This window comes from Lampris incognitus, chromosome 20 (genome assembly GCF_029633865.1).
Source record: "Lampris incognitus isolate fLamInc1 chromosome 20, fLamInc1.hap2, whole genome shotgun sequence".
In the NCBI taxonomy this organism is placed as follows: Eukaryota; Metazoa; Chordata; class Actinopteri; order Lampriformes; family Lampridae; genus Lampris; species Lampris incognitus.
In genome coordinates this window covers 16,273,427-16,293,342 of record NC_079230.1, presented here as the reverse complement: position 1 = coordinate 16,293,342, position 19,916 = coordinate 16,273,427, and the positions used below count along the sequence as shown (strand labels likewise).

The 19,916-nt window shown below is 44.5% G+C and overlaps 1 protein-coding gene across 1 annotated transcript in view; it reads right to left on the bottom strand.

The window, feature by feature from the left end:
* Nucleotides 1-19,916, bottom strand: part of LOC130130927 (protein phosphatase 3 catalytic subunit alpha) — a 97,359-nt gene that overhangs the window by 32,111 nt on the left and 45,332 nt on the right. The window contains exons 3-6 of the mRNA XM_056300793.1: nt 8,568-8,692; nt 7,456-7,567; nt 6,403-6,548; nt 5,399-5,538 (exon numbers count right to left, since the gene is read on the bottom strand). Coding sequence (XP_056156768.1) covers nt 5,399-5,538; nt 6,403-6,548; nt 7,456-7,567; nt 8,568-8,692 — 523 coding nt within the window. The remainder of the gene's footprint in view (nt 1-5,398; nt 5,539-6,402; nt 6,549-7,455; nt 7,568-8,567; nt 8,693-19,916) is intronic.

Genomic DNA, 19,916 nt, shown 5'->3' with positions numbered 1-19,916 from the left:
CACCACCAATGTGTAGCACCCACCTGGGTGATGCACGGCAGCCATTTTGCACTAGAACCCTCACCACACATCAAGCTTGAGGTGGGGAGGGAGGAATCATTGAGCAAATTACATGGGGGGGGGGGGTGATTAGGTGGCCAGATGGAGAGAGCCAGGTTGGGAATTTTGCCAAGACACCGGGGAACCCCCTACGCTTTGCGATAAGTGCCATGGGATCTTTAATGACCACAGTGAGTCAGCTTCTCAGTTTGGCGTCTCATCCGAAGGACGGCATCTCCTACACCACAGTCTCCCCGTCACTGCACCGGATTTTTATTTGTTTGGTAGGACCACAGGGAAGACTCCACCCCTCCTGGCCCACCAACACAACTCCCAGCTGCAACTCAGTTTTCCTGGGAGGTCTCCCATCCAAGTACTAGCCAAGCCCACACCTGCTTAGCTTCTGTCATTCAGCAGAGCCAGAGTACATGTTGGTATGGCTGCTGGCAGCAAAAATGTTTATGTTTACCTTGTTGTCTGTTTTAGCTGTATGTCTATTCTGTGTGGAGAGCAATGGGGGAACCAGAGTTAAATTCCTTGTATGTGTAGGCCTACACATACTTGGCCAAATAAACTGGATGATGATTCTGATATTAATTTAACTGAGGTACCTTCTGTGTGGCGTGGATGTTAAAAATAGAGGTTCTGATATGCAGGTTTTATGTTGAAAGTGTAGTCAAGTACACACACATGCGTACAATGAAAAACAACATGGCAGACTGGCAATCAAACTTAAGATGTTAAGAACTGTAGCTTTGATATCTTGGTGGACAGAGACAAAATAAAATACATTCAAAAGCATGCAAACAGAAAAGATAAACAAAACACCTCTGTAGGCAAGACAAAAAGAGAGAGAATTGAGAGAGAATACACAAGACTAGGTCAAAACCTAGTATATGGCTGGACTGTGTATGGCCTGTTCAAAATGGTGGCCGATTTGTTACAGGGATAGTCAGTGGTAGCATCTATAATTCCTGGATACTAAATGTTCATCTGCAATTTTCTTTAGTGGTCCCAGTAATACTTGTTAAAATGTACTGAAGTAGCATATCACATGACATGGTTAAGCTACGTTCGATACAATAGCTCCACGTTGACCAGTGACATCGTTGGCCAGCCAACCAATCGTGTAACTTCAGCAACGTTGTTTGCCACCTGATCTAGCAGCCCAAACATGTAACCTGTTCACTCGGTCATTCAATTCCACTGATCAAAGTGTAAGGACCTGTAAAACATGGTTAATGCATACTATATATGTAATTTTTTCTACTGTATATCCTGTATCTTGTTTCTGCTGTTACTACATTTACCAGGATGATTAGTAGTGTAAAGATTCCAGCTGTTGAGGTGGAATTCTGGGAATTGAGACCGATCATATTTATTTTTTAAATGTGTTTTTATTTGAATTTTGTAATGAGCCAATCATAATTTGTTAATCCACTGTAGCAGCGAAATCGCAGAGAAATCTAGTGAGTCCGAGTCGGCACCCTCAGGAGAGAGGTTACATCCTGTGCTGCTCTGTATCACCACTGGTTTTGTGGAGACCCAAGTGTAAACTTTATTTGTGTACATAGGCCCACAAGTGTAAAACGGTCATTCCAATCATCCTTACTCCTCGTGCGTTTTTCTTGTTTTGTGACATGACATTAAGTTTAGCAGTGACAGGAATTTCAGCCATCTCACCATCGACCGCTGAGAATCTAGGATCCGGTTTTGTTTAATATACGTGTGACTCCTGTGTGCATTATAACACCAGGTAAAAAGGGGTTACAAAAGACTTTGTGGCTGTGTTTCAGTTGTTAAAAAGACATTCATCCTCTTAATTATTTTATATCAATATTTGTATCTATATTTAACATACAGTGCCTGCCTGTTTTTTATGGGTTTGCAAGATGGATATCTACTGAATGGTGCTTTACAAGTACTTGACTGTACAAGTCGCATTCATTAAGTCAGGCAAAATCACTTATTTATATGGTAGCTAATTACAAGATCATACTCACCTTCCACTCCAAAAACTCCTGCAACTGAATTCCATGCCTCGTCTTTTCTGGTGTTGTCCTTATAAAAAAGATCTGTGGTGTTGCATAACACCTTGTCTTTTTCCACTTCCAAGATGAGCCTCTCTTCATCCATGGCGTCAAAAATCCTCTGACCAGTTGACTTCTGGCCCGGTGCCACAGGTTATGATGTAATGTTTATGTTATGATGTGATATGCAATCGAGAGTCTGCACAGGGTGTTTTATTTTGAAAATTGACCGGATACTCTATGCCGTTCCTATGCCCGACTTCCTGCCCGGCTCGATCTGCTCTGTGCAGCTTGACGTGGCTTCCGTAAAAAATAGACTAGGCGTGTATTTTTAGCAGAGCACAGCGGGAGAGTCGTTTCTGCGACGCTTCTGAAACACGCTGTGACGGGTCTGGTGGACTCACAACGATTGCCTAGAGTGGCCGCGATTAGCTCCAGCGACTGCATCGCAGCTGGAACGCGACGCAGCTGGAACGCGACGCAGCCGTGCCCTGTGGAATCAAACATGATCACTGACAGACATTCACAGTTGTGGGGCTGGCCAGCCGACCAATCGTGTAACTTCAGTGATGTCATCAGTCAGCTGATCCAACGGCCCAGTCGTGTCAAACATCATCACTCAGTCAGTCAGTCATGATCATTCAACGACATTCCTGGTTGTAGGGTTGGCCCACCAGCTGGTCCAGTCACAAATTTAAGTGTGAAATATCATAGTTTGGTTTGTTGGGGAGGGTGCTGGAGTCTGGTACATGGAAGGGGTAGGGTGGGTAGTAGAGTTGGAATAAATATTTTATATCTGTCTTAATTTACTGGAGCCAGATGTAGTTGCATGTCATTTGGAGCCATTCGGTAGACTAAATGCATTTTGGCCTAGTTTTGCTTTTGGCACTTACGATTTTGAGTTGAAGGCATTTCCCATCTGTCCAACACTGGTGCACAGATGTTGTGTATCAGGTTGATGGATAACACAAAGTTTTACAAGATCCCAAAGAGAACTAACAAGGGTTAAACTATAACTTTGACTAATGTGAAGTAAAACAAATGTGTGTGTGTAAGGGCACTGTCAGTGTTCAGCAAATAAAATTTTAAGACCTGAGATCAATTTTTTATGGGTTTTTTTTTTTTTTGGGCCATTCGCCTTTATTTGATTGGAAATCGGAGAATGGCAAGAAAGACAAGAAAGAGAAATTCGACCCAGTATGCAGCACTTAGATTTGAGCCAACACAGAAAGTGCTTAACAACACTGAGCCATCAGGAAATCCCCCCCCCCAAAAAAACTTTTTTTTTCACAGAGTATGTCTGCACAGCGGAAGTTAAAATGACCCAAAAACATCAAAATGTGCAATCTCATGCTTTGTAAAGCAGTTACAAAGGGGACCGATAGTGCTAAAGCAAACTGTTGGTCACTGCAAGGAGGGAGAAACAAGGAAACTTTTTGTGCGTGTGTACGTGTATTTGTGTAAGATTCTCTCCTGTGTCGGGCTACAAATGTCTCATAAATCCAAAATGCCAGTATGATGCCAATTAGCGACCGCCCCCCTCCTGGCAGCCAAAGTGGACATGGATGAAAACAAGTCTCCAGAGGAATGTTAGTTAAATGGCAGAAGGTTAATGCGGGATGCTGATACAACAAAGAGATGTGACAGACCCAGACAGAGCGTCAGAGCTTTTGAGGTCGAGGGGCTGCATACCTCCAAACATTTCCTCCAGCGTCCTGCTTGGTTAAGGGACAGCGATTCTGTTGCTTTCTTTGTTAGGCACAGAGTGTTCCTGTGATATGAGCAAAACTGCATCTGCGGATCTGGTGCCTCAAATAAACAGTAATAGAAGATGAAGAGAGAATTTGCCAGCTGGGCGAAATATATCCCAACCCAATGCCTCCAACCTCTCGCTACGATATCATCAGCGCAGGAAGAGCGTTTATAAAAATAGTGGCTTTAAAACACTTTTCATTAGCTGGCTCTAAATCACCTGTTTGCAGACTTGCGACATTTATGCCTGCTTCTGCCGGCTTGCCCCTGGCATGCCAGGGCCAAATAAGAATTGCTTGGGCCATAATGAGCAGAGGGAGCAGCGAATGCATTTAGAGAAAGGACTGTGCCCTGTAGTAATGTGCCAGTTCATTACATTTTGTGACAGCGTGAGCTACCCGCTCCTAGCATTTCCTCTGTTTGTTCAGCTACTCGACTCTATTTAAGATAATGTGGGTTACATAAATACTGGCGACAGTCTAAGAAGGAGGCTTTGGGACTACAAATGAAGGCCATATTCTTACTACCGTGGTGCCCCTTACATGGAGTTTGGCATGCTCAGTCAAATTACTTGGAAAATGAAGTTGATGGAATGAGGGCTAAAAAATCCGTCAGTGAAGGGATTTACTTCAACTCAATGTGCCTTCATTCAGGGTTGAAATATATATATATATTTTTTTTTTTATTCTAGGTATCTATTATAATTACTACCTCTATTACTGATAAGTCATTACTTGTATATTATGATGAGGCGTAGCCATTTTCAATCCTGTATGCACATGAGCCGAACTTTATAGCTGGGGTAGTCTGGAAATTGTTTAAAATATTTGGTGTGGGGCGTCCGGGTGGCAAGGCAGTCTATTCCGTTGCCTACCACCACGGGGATTGCCAGTTCGAATCCCTGTGTTACGTCCAGCTTGGTTGGGCATCCCTACAGACACAACTGGCAGTGTTTGTGGCTGAGAAGCCGGATGTGGGTGTGTGTCCTGGTCGCTGCACTAGCGCCTCCTCTGGTCAGTCAGTGCGCCTGTTCGGGGAGGAGGGGAGTGAACTGGGGGGAATAGCGTGATCCTCTCAAGCGTTACGTTCCCCTGAGGAAACTCCTCACTGTCAGGTGAAAAGAAGCAGCTGGCGACTCCACATGTATCAGAGGAGGCATGTGGTAGTCTGCAGCCCTCCCCGGAGTGGCAAAGGGGTGGAGTAATGACCAGGAAGGCTCGGAAGAGTAGGGTAACTGGCCAAGTACAATTGGGGAAGAAAAAAAAATATTTGGTGTGTTGTTGGGACTTTGTTTCAACAGATAATGTATAATATATTATGTATAAAAAAAATTTTTTTTTGATGTGAGTAGTTAGAAGGCTAAATGAAACAGTTTTTCCAGACCTCATATATAGCTAGTAACATCTGCTTGGCATTCTCGGCTATCCACGAATGGCATTACCTTTTTTCTTATTCTTTGGGATTTCAACCAATTTCACCAGTGCAGATGCAGCCTTCAGTGCCTATAAACACCGAGACTCTTTGAAAATCTGAGACCTAGTATAAAACAGTCTTTGGTGGGAGAAGCGCGTGCTCACCTGTAGAAATAGGAACAGCCTCGCACCGTGTTGTGTGTGAAGTGCTCCTGGCTCTTCTCATTCCCAAAGTCCTCCAGGGGATCAGACCAGAGAAGATCACACATTGGCCCATATGCAGGAGGCTCTTTAAATCTGTCTAGCTGTGGGGGAGAGGGGTAACAAATCAATCACTTAGTTATACGGAATAGAATTGTTTCGATGCACCCACTCCACTCCCCTCCACAACTGACTGAATAAGTCGAGACATTAGAGGTGAAACTATTTCCTGGATCACAGCTGAACTGGTTCCTCAACTCCATGCTAATATAAAAGACTTTAAAATGAATTTTCGGCAAAAATAATAATTAAAAAAAAGTTAAATGTATAGAACCTGCATTGATGCTTGACTTGTTATTAGACAACTTCAAATGAAGGAAGAGCTATGTGCAACGATTTCAGTTGGAACAATGAGGACTTCATATGAAAGACCTTGCTTTTAGCCAAGGCCAACTCTTTGTCAAATAAAAAGCTAGCGAATTTGGGGTAGCGGTATGATGGACACTTCTGTGGATCAAATAATATTATGCATGCACTCTGATTGCAGCCACAAAATCCATTTGGAATTATTGAATTAGTTTGAAAGCGGGATCTGACTCTTCAACATTTTTTTAATCAGAGCGAGGGCCAAGCCCGCAGTTAAAATCCTTGTGTTCGAGTTCTGGAAGTTATTTGAGATAGACCAGGGACGACTTGCTCATGTTCTGTAACCAAGGTTATAGTTTCTGAAGCAAATCTGCTGTCTGCATTACATTTGTGTCCTCATTTGCCGCATTTAAAAGATGAAGCACGTGGAGAACTGATGCAAGATTTTCACCATATTCGCAGCTATAACACCGACAGCAGAGTCCCCACAAACCCCACATACACAAAATGGTGCATTTACAACTTGGACGACTTCTTTTTTTTTTGCTTCCCTACCAGGACTTTCAAAGTACAGCAAAACCGGTCTCAAATGGGTCACATACTTTCCTGATGTCGTCAAGATTTGTGATTTCTGGGGATAGTCCTCCATGTACACACAGGAACTGCTGGTTCATAAGGGCAGCCAATGGAAGGCAGTCGAAGGCGTCCATACATGCGTCATACACCCGCTCTGAATACTTAATTCTACCTGTCGGGGGGGGACATGGCAGGGAGTGAGCATTTGCCAAGCCAAACAACATGGGTCTCACACATCAGGAAAGTGGGATGGAAAGGCTCTCAAACAGTGCCAAAAAAATCCCATAAAAAAAAAAGAACAACCCAACGACAACAACACAGCATCATTTGCCTTTACCCTTGTTTTTTCTTCCCCTAACACTTTCTCAGTCCAACAGAAATAATTTTTTGTTTTTTTAGCTTTTTCTCCCCAATCGTACTTGGCCAATTTCCCCACTCTTCCAAGCTGTCCCAGTCACTGGTCCACCCCCTCTGCTGATCCGGGGAGGGCTGCAGACTACCACATGCCTCCTCCGATACATGTAGAGTCGCCAGCTGATTCTTTTCACCTGACAGTCAGGAGTTTTGCCAGGGGGACATAGTGCATGGGAGGATCATGCTATGCCCCCCAGTTCCCCCTCCCCCCTGAACAGGCGCCCCGACTGACCAGAGGAGGCACTAGTGCAGCAACCAGGACACACACCCACATCTGGCTTCCCACCCGCAGACACGGCCAATTGTGTCTGTAGGGACACCTGACCAAGCCGGAGGTAACACGGGGATTCGAACCAGCGATCCCCGTGTTGGTAGGCAACAGAATAGACCGCTACACTACCCAGACGCCCCCAACAAAAATAGTTTTGACATGTGTAAATATCAAACATGAGCAAGAATCTGCTTAAATCCTTCACTATGCCAGATGGCACCTTTCTAAGAGGATTTGAGGTCAAGAGTGATGCAGGATGCATAATGTGAAGTGCTTTTAAAAAGAAAAACTCAGTTTTCCTCCCTCACTCTGCACCAGGTTACCTCGAACTGACTGTTTGGACACACTTTTCGTCGAGAAAACTGAATGAAACCAGTGTTGAGGAGTTACTTACATTCCTGCTTAAATGTGAAATACTCTGTTAAATGTCTACATTCATGGTTCCCACGCAGCAGAAACAGTGTTTTGGGGTACAGGACCTTCAAAGCCCACAAGTACAGCACACACTGAAACAGAAGAAAAGGAAAATTTGGGAACGGTTAGCTTGTAATCCTTTCACAAACGCCAGAGACATCAGCTGTTCAGCCAGTCCGAGCTGGTTTCACAACGTGACATGATGCAGCAGTCGCACTTATGATGAAAGAATTCATACAGTTCATTTTGTGACAAGTTTCAAGCTCGCTCGAAGAAATTAAAACCCTTAACATTCAGAGAGCCAACGGAGAAGACAGACACATCATTCTACTACATCATTAAACAAAAGGTTAAACGCATTGCGTTTCAGCCATGAAGACCTTCACTGGACTACAAGATGATGGGAAATGTATATCTAGGCGAATTTCTTCTGCGGTGCTGTGTAAATACATGAGCTTTACCTTCTTTCTTTTTTTTTTGAACCCCCCCCCCTTTTCTCCCCAATTGTACTTGGCCAGTTACCCCACTCTTCTGAGCCGTCCCGGTCGCTGCTCCGACCCCTCCGCTGATCTGGGGAGGACTGCAGACTACCACATGAGGAGTTTCACCAGGGGGACTTAGCACGTGGGAGGACCACGCTATTCCCTCCCAGCCCCCCCCCCCCCGAACAGACACCCTGACTGACCAGAGGAGGCGCTAGTGCAGCGACCAGGACACACACCCACAGACAAGGCCAATTGTGTCTATAGGGATACCCAACCAAGCCGGAGGCAACATGAGAAATCGAACTGGCGATCCCTGTGTTGGTAGGCAATGGAATAGACCACCACGCTACCCGGATGCCTGCGCTTTAACCTTCTATCACGTCAACATGGTGTTTGTGTACACTTGAGATCGAGGTTCGAAACTTCATTTGAAGTCATGACGATGTAAATAAGAGCACTTTAGTCCTGCGCCTTCTGATGTCTGCAGTCTGGTTTGAAATACGCTCAGAGACAGCTATTAATAAAACACATCAGATGGGCAAATGATGCACGTCACACTTGATTTAGTCCTTGTTCAAGAAAAAAGGGAAAAAATACATAGACTTACTTCAATACTGAAATACCCTCTGTCAACATAGTCCCCCAGGAAAAGATAGCGCGTTGACGCTGGTGATCCTCCTACTTCAAACAGCTTCATCAGGTCAAAGAACTGCCCATGGATGTCTCCACAAACTGGAACAAGCAGAGAAAGTGATGCAGCTTAATACTGCAGCTATTTTTACACATGGAAAGCAAGAAATTGGATGGGCAAAACAACAACGGCCAAATGCTTTTTTTCCGTGCTGTAATAGAAAATGTGAACAGCTTTATATCAAGCATATTAAGGCAGATTTTTGTCTCAGTTTCAGGTGTTGATGGAGGAAATATATACACACACACATACACACACACAAACAAGTTACCAAACCAATTAAACATTATGATTAGCCGACAAAGAATTACATTTTGTCCTGGACCCTGGGGGACAATAATCCAACATAGCAATGGCTTTCATTTCTTATTAAGTACCTTTCTATATTTAAAAAAAAAAATTCAAAATTAATCATGTTGCTCAAGTATCTGTGTACATTTCTTGCAAACATTCTCCCTTTGGGGCTAGATAAACCTAATCCTATGAGAGGGATTGTCCTGCCCTGTCAGTTAACAATATGTACTTCGTGCACGATACATTATGGGATGCATGAATAAGAATAAAGAATGGGACAGCTCACGTTACAAAATCAACGATCATCTGTACAGTAAAGGGCAAATAACGGAGGCCTCGCCTGTAGTGAAAACTCAACAAATTGAGAGAGAAAGACAAAGACATGGACAAAGGCATCTAACTCGACAGATGAACGAATCAAACATCACGTTTACCATCACCACTATGCGGAAAGGCGAGGTTAAATGCACAAATATAATTGATATGGAAATGTCAACTTTCGGACCAATGTTTTTGCTTTAGATTTATCATGCGGTCAGAAAAACTTATTTCAGATTACAGAGTGAATCTAGTAAACTCAAAAAATAATCCATGCTGTGGAATATACAGCCATTAAATCAAGTACCCCATGAAAGGTACTGATCCGGCTAAGTTACTCCTTCTTTAAAAAAAAAGCCATTTCACTTTGATTTGAAATGTAAAAAACATTTAGAGCCACAAGTCTTACTGTAAAACTGGGCCTATATGATGAAAGGGGGACCCACGCCTTGTAAACAAAATAAACTGAAAGATTATGACTTTAGGCCTACCCTTCAAAGCACCTAAAAAGAAAACGGATGTGGTGCAGTCACATTTGGTTATATACCATTTGTCTGCTATATCTGCTGCAGGAGCTGCATATTGGCTGTGGTATTCCCCATGACTTGACGTCTCTTGGGCAAAGAGCCTATCAATATTCGCTTCCTAATCAAACTGTCCTTGTCAGAGCCTCTTCCTCTCTTACTTACTATAATTACACAGACCTTTAAAAAGAAAAAAAAAGGATTAAAAAGCCCTAGTTGACATTATGGAAGTGCAAAGGTACAAATTTGCCCATATAATCCACTAAACAGGACCAACCACAAGAAACAGTTCCGGTGTAAATCCATCCATCCATCCATTAACCAAACCGCTTATCCTGCTCTCAGGGTTGCGGGGATGCTGGAGCCTATCCCTGCAGTCATTGGGTGGCAGGCGGGGAGACACCCTGGACAGGCCACCAGATGGCTTGAAAAAGCCAGTTTATTTATTTATTTATTTTTAAATTTACCCCCCCTTTTCTCCCAACTTGGTAAATTACCCCACTCTTCCAAGCTGTCCCGGTTGCTGCGCCACCCCCTTGCCGATTCGGGGAGGGCTGCAGACTACCACATGCTTCCTCCAATGCATGTGGAGACACCAGCCGCTTCTTTTCACCTGACAGTGAGGAGTTTCACCAGGGGGACGTAGCACGTGGGAGGATCACGTTACCCCCCCCCCCCCCGAACAGGCACCCCGACTGACCAAAGGATGCGCTAGTGCAGCGACCAGGACACATACCCACATCCAGCTTCCCACCCGCAGACACGGCCAATTATGTCTGTAGGGACACCCAGCCAAATCGGAGGTAACACGGGGATTCAAACCCGCGACACTCGTGTTGATAGGCAATGGAATAGACCGCTACGCTACCCGGATGCCCTTTTCTGTTTTTTGTTTTTTTTACTGGATTTCAGCCTGTCTTTCCTTCACAGTTGCATTTCCAGAAGTAGCTATTTAAAAACAGTATGGGCACACACCTTATTCTACCACAATTCAATTGGCACTAAGTCCTGGCAAGGCTTAAGTAAAATGTATCGCTAGCAGCATCTGATAAAACTGCTTGCACTGAACGTGCCATCTTTAGAACCACAGATGCCTGCCGCTCAGATTAGTTCATAAAGTCGTCCGTGTCGTACTCACACACACACACATATATATACACTCACTGGCCACTTTATTAGGTACACCTTGCTAGGACCGGGTTGGACCCCCTTTTGCCTTCAGAACTGCCTTAATCCTTCGTGGCATAGATTCAACAAGGTACTGGAAACATTCCTCAGAGAGTTTGGTCCATATTGACATGATAGCATCACGCAGTTGCTGCAGCTTTGTCGGCTGCACATCCATGACGCGAATCTCCCGGTCCACCACATCCCAAAGGTACTCTATTGGATTGAGATCTGGCGACTGTGGAGGCCATTTGAGTACAGTGAACTCATTGTCATGTTCAAGAAACCAGTCTGAGATGATTCGAGCTTTATGACATGGCGCGTTATCCTGCTGGAAGTAGCCATCAGAAGATGGGAACACTGTGGTCATAAAGGGATGGACATGGTCAGCAACAATACTCAGGTAGGCTGTGGCGTTGACACGATGCTCAATTGGTACTAAGGGGCCCAAAGTGTGCCAAGAAAATATCTCCCACACCATTACACCACCACCACCAGCCTGAACCATTGATACAAGGCAGGATGGATCCATGCTTTCATGTTTTTGATGCCAAATTCTGACCCTACCATCCGAATGTCACAGCAGAAATCGAGACTCATCAGACCAGGCAACGTTTTTCCAATCTTCTATTGTCCAATTTTGGTGAGCCTGTGCGAATTGTAGCCTCAGTTTCCTGTTCTTAGCTGACAGGAGTGGCACCCGGTGTGGTCTTCTGCTGCTGTTGCCCATCTGCCTCAAGGTTCGACGTGTTGTGCGTTCAGAGATGCTCTTCTGCATACCTCGGTTGTAATGAGTGGTTATTTGAGTTACTGTTGCCTTTCTGTCAGCTCGAACCAGTCTGGCCATTCTCCTCTGACCTCTGGCATCAACAAGGCATTTTCGCCCACAGAACTGCCACTCACTGGATATTTTCTCTTTTTCGGACCATTCTCTGTAAACCCTAGAGATGGTTGTGCGTGAAAATCCCAGTAGATCAGCAGTTTCTGAAATACTCAGACCAGCCCGTCTGGCACCAACAACCATGCCACGTTCAAAGTCACTTAAATCACCTTTCTTCCCCATTCTGATGCTCGGTTTGAACTGCAGCAGATCGTCTTGACCATGTCTACATGCCTAAATGCATTGAGTTGCTGCCATGTGATTAGCTGATTAGAAATTTGCGTTAACGAGCAGTTGGACAGGTGTGCCTAATAAAGTGGCCAGTGAGTGTATATATATATATATGTGTATGTATATATATATATATGTGTGTGTGTGTGTGTGTGTGTATGTATGTATGTATGTATGTATGTATGTATGTATGTATGTGTGTGTGTGTGTGTGTGTGTGTATGTATATATATATATATATATATATATATATATATATATATATCGCAAATCCCAACTTACTTCTACCACTGTGAAAGCTACTCCATGATTTGGCTAAATCTAACTGAATCCAAACGGGTATTTCAATGTAAATCTATACACTCTTATACAGGCCAGTGTCTGTGAATTGTTTCTCGGGAAAAGTCCACCAGGAACTGCAAATCACAGAGGCAGGATTGCTTTCCTATAGCCCTGTTTGACCCTCCACAGTATTGCTCCTCTGGGAGACAGGAGGAGCACAGGCCGCTGTAGATTTACTTCTTCACAGCCATTCCCGGGCAAGGTGCACGCTTACTCGCCAAACTAAAGATTCCAGACTCCAACTGGTAAACGCTCTGAGGATGGCTTCCACAGACATGCATTATCTTTAAAGACCCATCCGATGAAAATCAAGTTTTTAGCCTTGTTAACGTGTCCATGTGGTGGTTAGGGTAATGTTACAAGACATATCAGAAGCAAAATAAACAGTCACTGCCATGGCTGAGCAGATCTGCTTTGAAACTGCAGTGTACCAAGGAAAGACTCGATAAAAAAAAAATCCAGGGCGTCCGGTTGGCATGGCAGTCTTTTCCGTTGCCTACCAACATGGGGATTGCCGGTTCAAATCCCCGTGTTACCTCCGGCTTGGTCGAGCGTCCCTACAGACACAATTGTTTGTGTCTGCGGGTGTGAAGCCGAATGTAGATATGTGTCCTGGTCGCTGCACTAGCACCTCCTCTTGTGAGTCGGGGCTCCTGTTCAGTGGGGAGGGGGAACTGGGGGGAATAGCGTGAGCCTCCCACGCGCTACGTCCCACTGGCGAAACTCCTCACTGTCAGGTGAAAAGAAACGGCTGGCGACGCCGCATGTATCAGAGGAGGCATGTGGTAGTCTGCAGCCCTCCCCGGTTCAGCAGAGGGGGTGGAGCAGCGACCGGGACGGCTTGAAAGAGTAGGGTAAGTTGGCCCGATACAATTGGGGAGAGAGAAAAAAAAGATTTAATCAGGCAGAATTTCATACGTCACAAACCTAAGGAACCAAGCGTGTTAATGGACAGGGTGGTGCTTTACATATCATGTGCCCCTGCTTCGGCGATGCAAGCCTGAGGAGAAGCCTGATGTACTTATTGTTATTTTGCCAGCTGTAAGTTTAACTACTTTCAAAACAATGGCAGGGACGTGTTTTGTTTTTGGCAGCAAAATTACAAAAGGAGAAACAGTGTGCCTTCATTTATTACCCAAGGATGTGAAAATCTGGGAGAAATGGGTGCAGTTTATTTGGAAAAATCGTAACGTCCCAGCCAAACTTCCAGTGAAAGCGTGGGTTTACGGTAGCCATTTTAAAGAGCACTGTTCTGAAAATTCATCACAAAAAAGATGGGTTTTTCCACAAAACATATATTGAAGCCGGATGCTGTGCCATACATTTATCCTGGGGACACAGCGAGTACGGGCCAACGTGCTGGTCAACCGGTAAGTTTATTTTTCATTTCTCCTTCTCCAGAGACTGTTAAGGGTGAGACTCGTGAACCCAGTTGCAAGACAGATGAGGGACGAAGGCAAGCAGGGAAAAGGGGTTTATTGAGGATTGCAGGCCAGGCAGGCGGCAGAGAGGTGATGGCGTAGAGGGGGAGCGGTAGCAGAGCCCAGCTGCACTGGACCGGGAGACAAAGGAGCGAGCAACAACACTGCAAAAATATTCAAAGATTTGCAGAGCGGCCAAGCGCACCAGACTAATGCAGTAACTCAAACAATGAAGAAACCCGGCTCTTCAACCACTCATCGCCGGGTTTCTTGCTGCTAGGGTTGAAGAGCTTGATGATGGAAAGCAGGTGTGAGCCTGAGCCAGTGAGGTGAATGTAGGTCAGGAGAGAGCGAAAGAGAGAGACTGGTTGTAGGCTAGATGGATGTAAAGGGTGTGACGGAGACTTTCTAAGGTGTTCAAAGGGTTTCTTCCTTACGGAGCATCTGAGTGTTTGTCTTTACAAGGTAGGTAACTTGTCAGAGCTGGCGAGCGGAACCAAGGTTTATCTAATATTAGTAACACATTATTAGCTGATTGATAATGTAGTCAAGCCAATGGCTCACGTTATCTATGACCGTTGCCTTTCTAACATTGTCGAGAGTGATACATAAAATACATTAAAATTCTGATATGTCCACTTGTCCAGCTTGCTTTTCTTCTTTGGAATCGGTTTCCGGTTCGTACACGTACGGTTGAATTACTGCTATATTACAATTTGCTGAGCAGCGGAGGGGTGGGAGAGATTTGAACTGAGGCTGGGGATAATTTGCATATTCATAGATTCTGGATTTTTCTTGGGGGGGGGGATTATTTCCCCTTTTTCTCCCAATTGTACCTGGCCAATTACCCCACTCTCTGGGCCGTCCCGGTCGCTGCTCCACCCTCCACCCTCTCTGCTGATCCAAGGAGGGCTGCAGACTACCAAATGCCTCCTCCGATACATGTGTTGCTGCCAGCTGCTTCTTTTCACTTGACAATGAGGTGTTTCACCTGGGGGTAGTAGCGCATGGGAGGATCACACTATTCCCCCAGAACAGGTGCCCCGACTGACCAGAGGAGGCGCTAGTACAGCAACCAGGACACATACCCACATCCAGCTTCCCACCCGCAGACACAGCCAATTGTGTCTGTAGTGACGCCCGACTGAGCCGGAGGTAACACAGGGATTCGAACCAGTGATCCCCATGTTGGTAGGCAACGGAATAGACTGCCATGCTACCCGGACGCCCAGATTCTGGATTTTTTTAATGAGAGAGAAAAAGTAGAAATTGAACTTATTTTGCAGAAAAAACACATCAGACAATTAATTATATCAAACCGAGCATTTTATACATCTCAAAACATGACTTGGAAAGGGTCTTTAAACTCTTTCTTTCATCAATAAACATTTAAAGCAACCTAGGTTGGCGGCTGTTTGACTGACTTTCAAGTATCGAGTCTGCCTACAATCTCTGATGTCATATTCAGCCATCTGCCTGTGTTTCTATGAGTTTAGATTTAGACAAATATGAAGACATTTACATAAAACATACATGTTAAGTCTCTGAATAAAAATCCAAGTCACCATTGACATGAATGATAGATGTCTGCAAAGGTAATATCACCGAACAATTCATTTCACATGCTGCTGCCATGACGATATGTGCAGCTTTCCAAATAAATTTTCAAGATGGCCCAAGTCATTTAATCCTCGAACGATAAACTGATTATGTAAGTAACGACACAGTGAAGAGACCAGAAACTTAATTTGAGCAGGACATAAGCTAACTTTTCCTGTCATTGTTTGTTGCTTTATAAACTACATCTGGCGGGGGAGAATTAAAATGAAAGCCCTAGAAAACTAAAAGTCTGTCGGAGAGACGCCCAATTAGCAAGAGCTTGAGGACAGCGCTGAAGAGCAATTAGCTCGAGTTACAAGGCCCCAGAGACAGGCAGCCCTGAGAATTCACTCTCCTCCAATGTGTCGTAAACTGCTGGTTTACCATTTGTCTTTTATTAAGCGCACACTGTGAAAATTGTTTAATTTTACAGTGAGGGCCAACTTCAAAAGGCACCCTGTTATCCCTTTGTCAAATTGTAAAGAGGGGGTCCTCGCTCTCGTTTGCACTCAACCAACCCCCCCCCCTTTCACCAACACCTGTCCTCTGGAGATTTGTAGTTTGTGTTTCATGTGTTTACTGTGGGGGGGGGGGGATGATCTGCACTCAATTATAACAGCCACAAAAGATGTATTTCCTATATACACTGATGAGCCAAAACATTATAATCACCTGCCTAATGTTCTATTGGTCCCCTGTGCACTGCCAAAATAGCGCCGACCGGCCAATGCATGGACTCTACAAGACCCCTGTTCCTGTGATATCTGGCACAAAACATTAGCAGCAGACCCTTCAAGTCCTGTAAGTTGCGAGGTGGAGCCGCTGATGATCGGACTTTTCAGTCCAGCAGATCCCACATATGCTCAATCTGATTGAGATCTGGAGAATTTGGAAGCAAGTTCAACACCTTGACACTTCATCATGTTCCTCAAACCATTCCTGAACAATGTCTGCAGTGTAGCAGGGTGCATTATCCTGCTGAAAGCAGCCACTGCTATTAGGGAATACCTGGTCTGCAACATGTTTAGGTAGGTGGAACATGTCAAACTGATGTCCACTCGAATGGCCGGACCCAGGGTTTCCCAGCAGAACAATGACCAGAGCATCACACAAGCGTCAAAGCTTGTCCTCTTCCCACAGTGCCTCCTGGTGCCATCAGTTCCTCAGCTAAATGGCGCGCACGTACACAACCATCCACGTGATCTAAAAGTAAACAGGACTCACCGGACCAGGCCACCTTCTTCCACTGCTTCAAGGTCCAGTTCCAACACACGTGTCCATTTTAGGCGCTTTCGACAATGGACAGGGGTCATCATGGGCACTCTGCCCGGTCTGTGGTTACGTAGCCCCATACGCAGCAGGGTGTGATGCACTTTGTGTTGTGACAAATTCCTCCCATAACCATTGTTAAAATTTTCTGTGGCTTGTGTCACAGTAGACCTTCTGTTGGTTCAGACCAGATGGGATAGCCTTCATAGCCCTCATGCATCAATGAGCCTTGGGTGCGCAACACCCTCTCATGGGTTTGTGGTTTGTCCCTCCCTGCCTCACTGTCGGTAGTTACTCACCACTGCTGACCAGCACCACCCCACAAGCCTTGCCGTTTCAGAGATGCTCTGACCCAGTTATCTGGCCATAATAATTTGGACCTTGTCAAAGTCGCTCAAGTCTTTACTCCTACCTATTTCTCCTGCAGCCAACACGTTGACTACGAGAACTGATTGTTCATTTACCATCTAATCTACCCAGACCTTGACATGTGCCCTCGTTTGGAGATGATCTTTATTCAGTTCACCTGTGAGTGGTCATAATGTTTTGGCTCATAATTGTACGTGTGTTCTTGTTCAGCTATATTTGTAAGTACCACTTTGAGTTTGGCTGGTCCTCACTTCTTCAAGCGGCTGTTCAAGGATTAGAATTAGGATTAGGTTAAAGTTAGGCTCAGGGCTAAGATTAGGCATGCAGTTGTGATGGTTAGGATTCGGGTTAGGGACAAGGGAATGAATGTAGTCAATAAGAGGTTGCAAGTCTAGAAAAACAAACCTGTGTGCGTATGTGTGTTAGCATGTGCATCTGATCACGATAACAAAACAAGAGGCCTTAGATGGAGGTAGGAGGGAGTTATTGAAGGGTTTTTATTTAATGTGCACACTCGCTGGCCAATACAGTGCAATGGTGCGTGCATCAAGATTGAAATGGCCTTGATGTACCACACCACCCTCTTTGGGTCTTCTTGGCCTGGGATTGAACCATCTGTATCACCCCACTTTCCTGTCTGTGTTAAGATGCCACTTGTTGTTGTTGTTATACGGTTCAGTGAGAACCAGACTGTGTGTGTGTATAAATATATGCGTGTGTGTGTGTGCATGCGTGTTATTCGGTTAATTTCCTCCCAAAACCACGGTTACAACATCGCTGATATTGACGGGTTAAAAGGCTTGCTTAACAGTAAAACAGTTTTACTATTTATGCTGGTAAACATGCATCTTATCATTAATTGTTCTCCTGGTATTTATCCTTTAGACACACTGTGGTGTTGAGTATTTTAGTAAAGTGCAGTGAATGATTTCAGAATAATTACGACTACGCAGGGGAGATGGTTGCCTTCTGCATCTCCCTCCAAATCCTCACAAAATGTTAAGATATATGTCTGAAGGGGTCTGTAAGGTAAACACCAGCAGAGAAGGGTTTTTTTTTTTATCTATTTTTTTATTTTTTTTGTGATACAAACTCATTTTTGAGTTGTTTTCATGCCATTAAGGGAGGTTTTCATACCATCCTTGCTATCATATGTGCTCCCGGGTAAAAGAAGATGTTAAAAAGAAATGCATATCCACAAGAAATTATTTCGCGGAATATGTTTTGTAAATATTTCAGCGATACCCATCTGTTTTAAAAAATGTAAAACTACATTTTAGTCTGGGTCTCTGCAGCACCAATATATGAAAAATAATTACAGCGGATTATTTCTATCAGAAATACTTAACACTGATGAGCCCAAACATTATGACCACTCACAAGCAAACCAAATACTGCTGATCATCTCCAAAGGGGTGTTGGGCACCCAAGACTTATTGATGCACAAGTGCAATGAAGGCTATCCCGTCCAGTCCGAATTGACAGAAGGTCTACTGTGGCACAAGTCACAGAAAAATTTAATGACCATTACGGAAGGAATGCGCCACAACAAACAGTGCATTGCACCATGCTGCGTAGCCTATGAGTAATTAAGAGACTAATTACAACTCCCTTTGAACCATACGCCTTAATTTGTGCTCAGATTACCCATAGTTACACTAGCAAAAGTGGACTTGGACTTGCCCTAAATGCACTTGCATCATGCACTTTAGACCGTGCACTTGGATGGTTAAAATAGAGCCCCTCATCTTCAACTATTGTGACTGGTAGTCCTGTGCACGCAATCCATTTTGCGATGGCCTCCTCTCCTTGGTCTGTTGTTCTTTAGAGTCACTTTTGTACTCTGAAGCACTTAGAAGAGCTGTTGAAAGATTCTGCTGGGATGCAAAAGCTTTATTTGCACTCAGTGTCCCATCTTTGGTCACTGGAGGTCTTTTTTTATCTGTGAGGTTGAATAAGGGGAGAGGGGGAATCAAGTTCTGATTTTTCTCTCTCTCACCCACTCCCCTCTCTTACTCATAAACCCCCAAATTGTATCTACATTACATTTCTGCTCCTGTCTCCCATCATACGTCTGACATTATACTATATTTCTTCAAACATGCTTTTTTTAATTATTATTATCCCCCCCCCCTTTTTCCTCCCCAATTGTATCCGGCCAATTACCCCACTCTTCCGAGCCGTCCCGGACGCTGCTCTGCCCCCTCTGCCGATTCAGGGAGGGCTGCAGACTACCACATGCCTCTTCTGGTACACGTGGAGTCGCCAGCCACTTCTTTTCACCTGACAGTGAGGAGTTTCACCAGAAGTAGCACGTGGGAGGATCATGCTATTCCCCCCAGAACAGGCGCTCCAACTGATCAGAGGAGGCACTAGTGCAGCGACCAGGACACATACCCACATCCGGCTTCCCACTTGCAGACATGGCCAATGGTGTCTGTAGGGACACCCGATCAAGCCAGAGGTAACACGGGGATTCGAACCGGCGATCCCCGTGTTGGTAGGCAATGGAATAGACCGCTATGCTACCCGGACGCCCTGCATTCTTCTTTTTGTTACTGATTTGTTTCAGTTTGAGGATTGTGAAAATTTCAATTATTATCTTTAAAATTTCCATTGATCATTTTATTTATGATCTAAGATTAGCAACTCTGGTCACTCACGTCTCTTCATACAAGACAGCAGTGGTTTCTTCTAGCTTGTATTGTATTTTCAAGTTTAGCGAAAACACACCAGCTTGGGTTAGCCGATAAAATTAAGTTAGCTTGAGAAAAAAAATTTAAGCATGCTTAACTGTGAATTAATTTTAGGATGACTCATCTTCAAATTTTGCTTCAATTTCATTGTTTTTC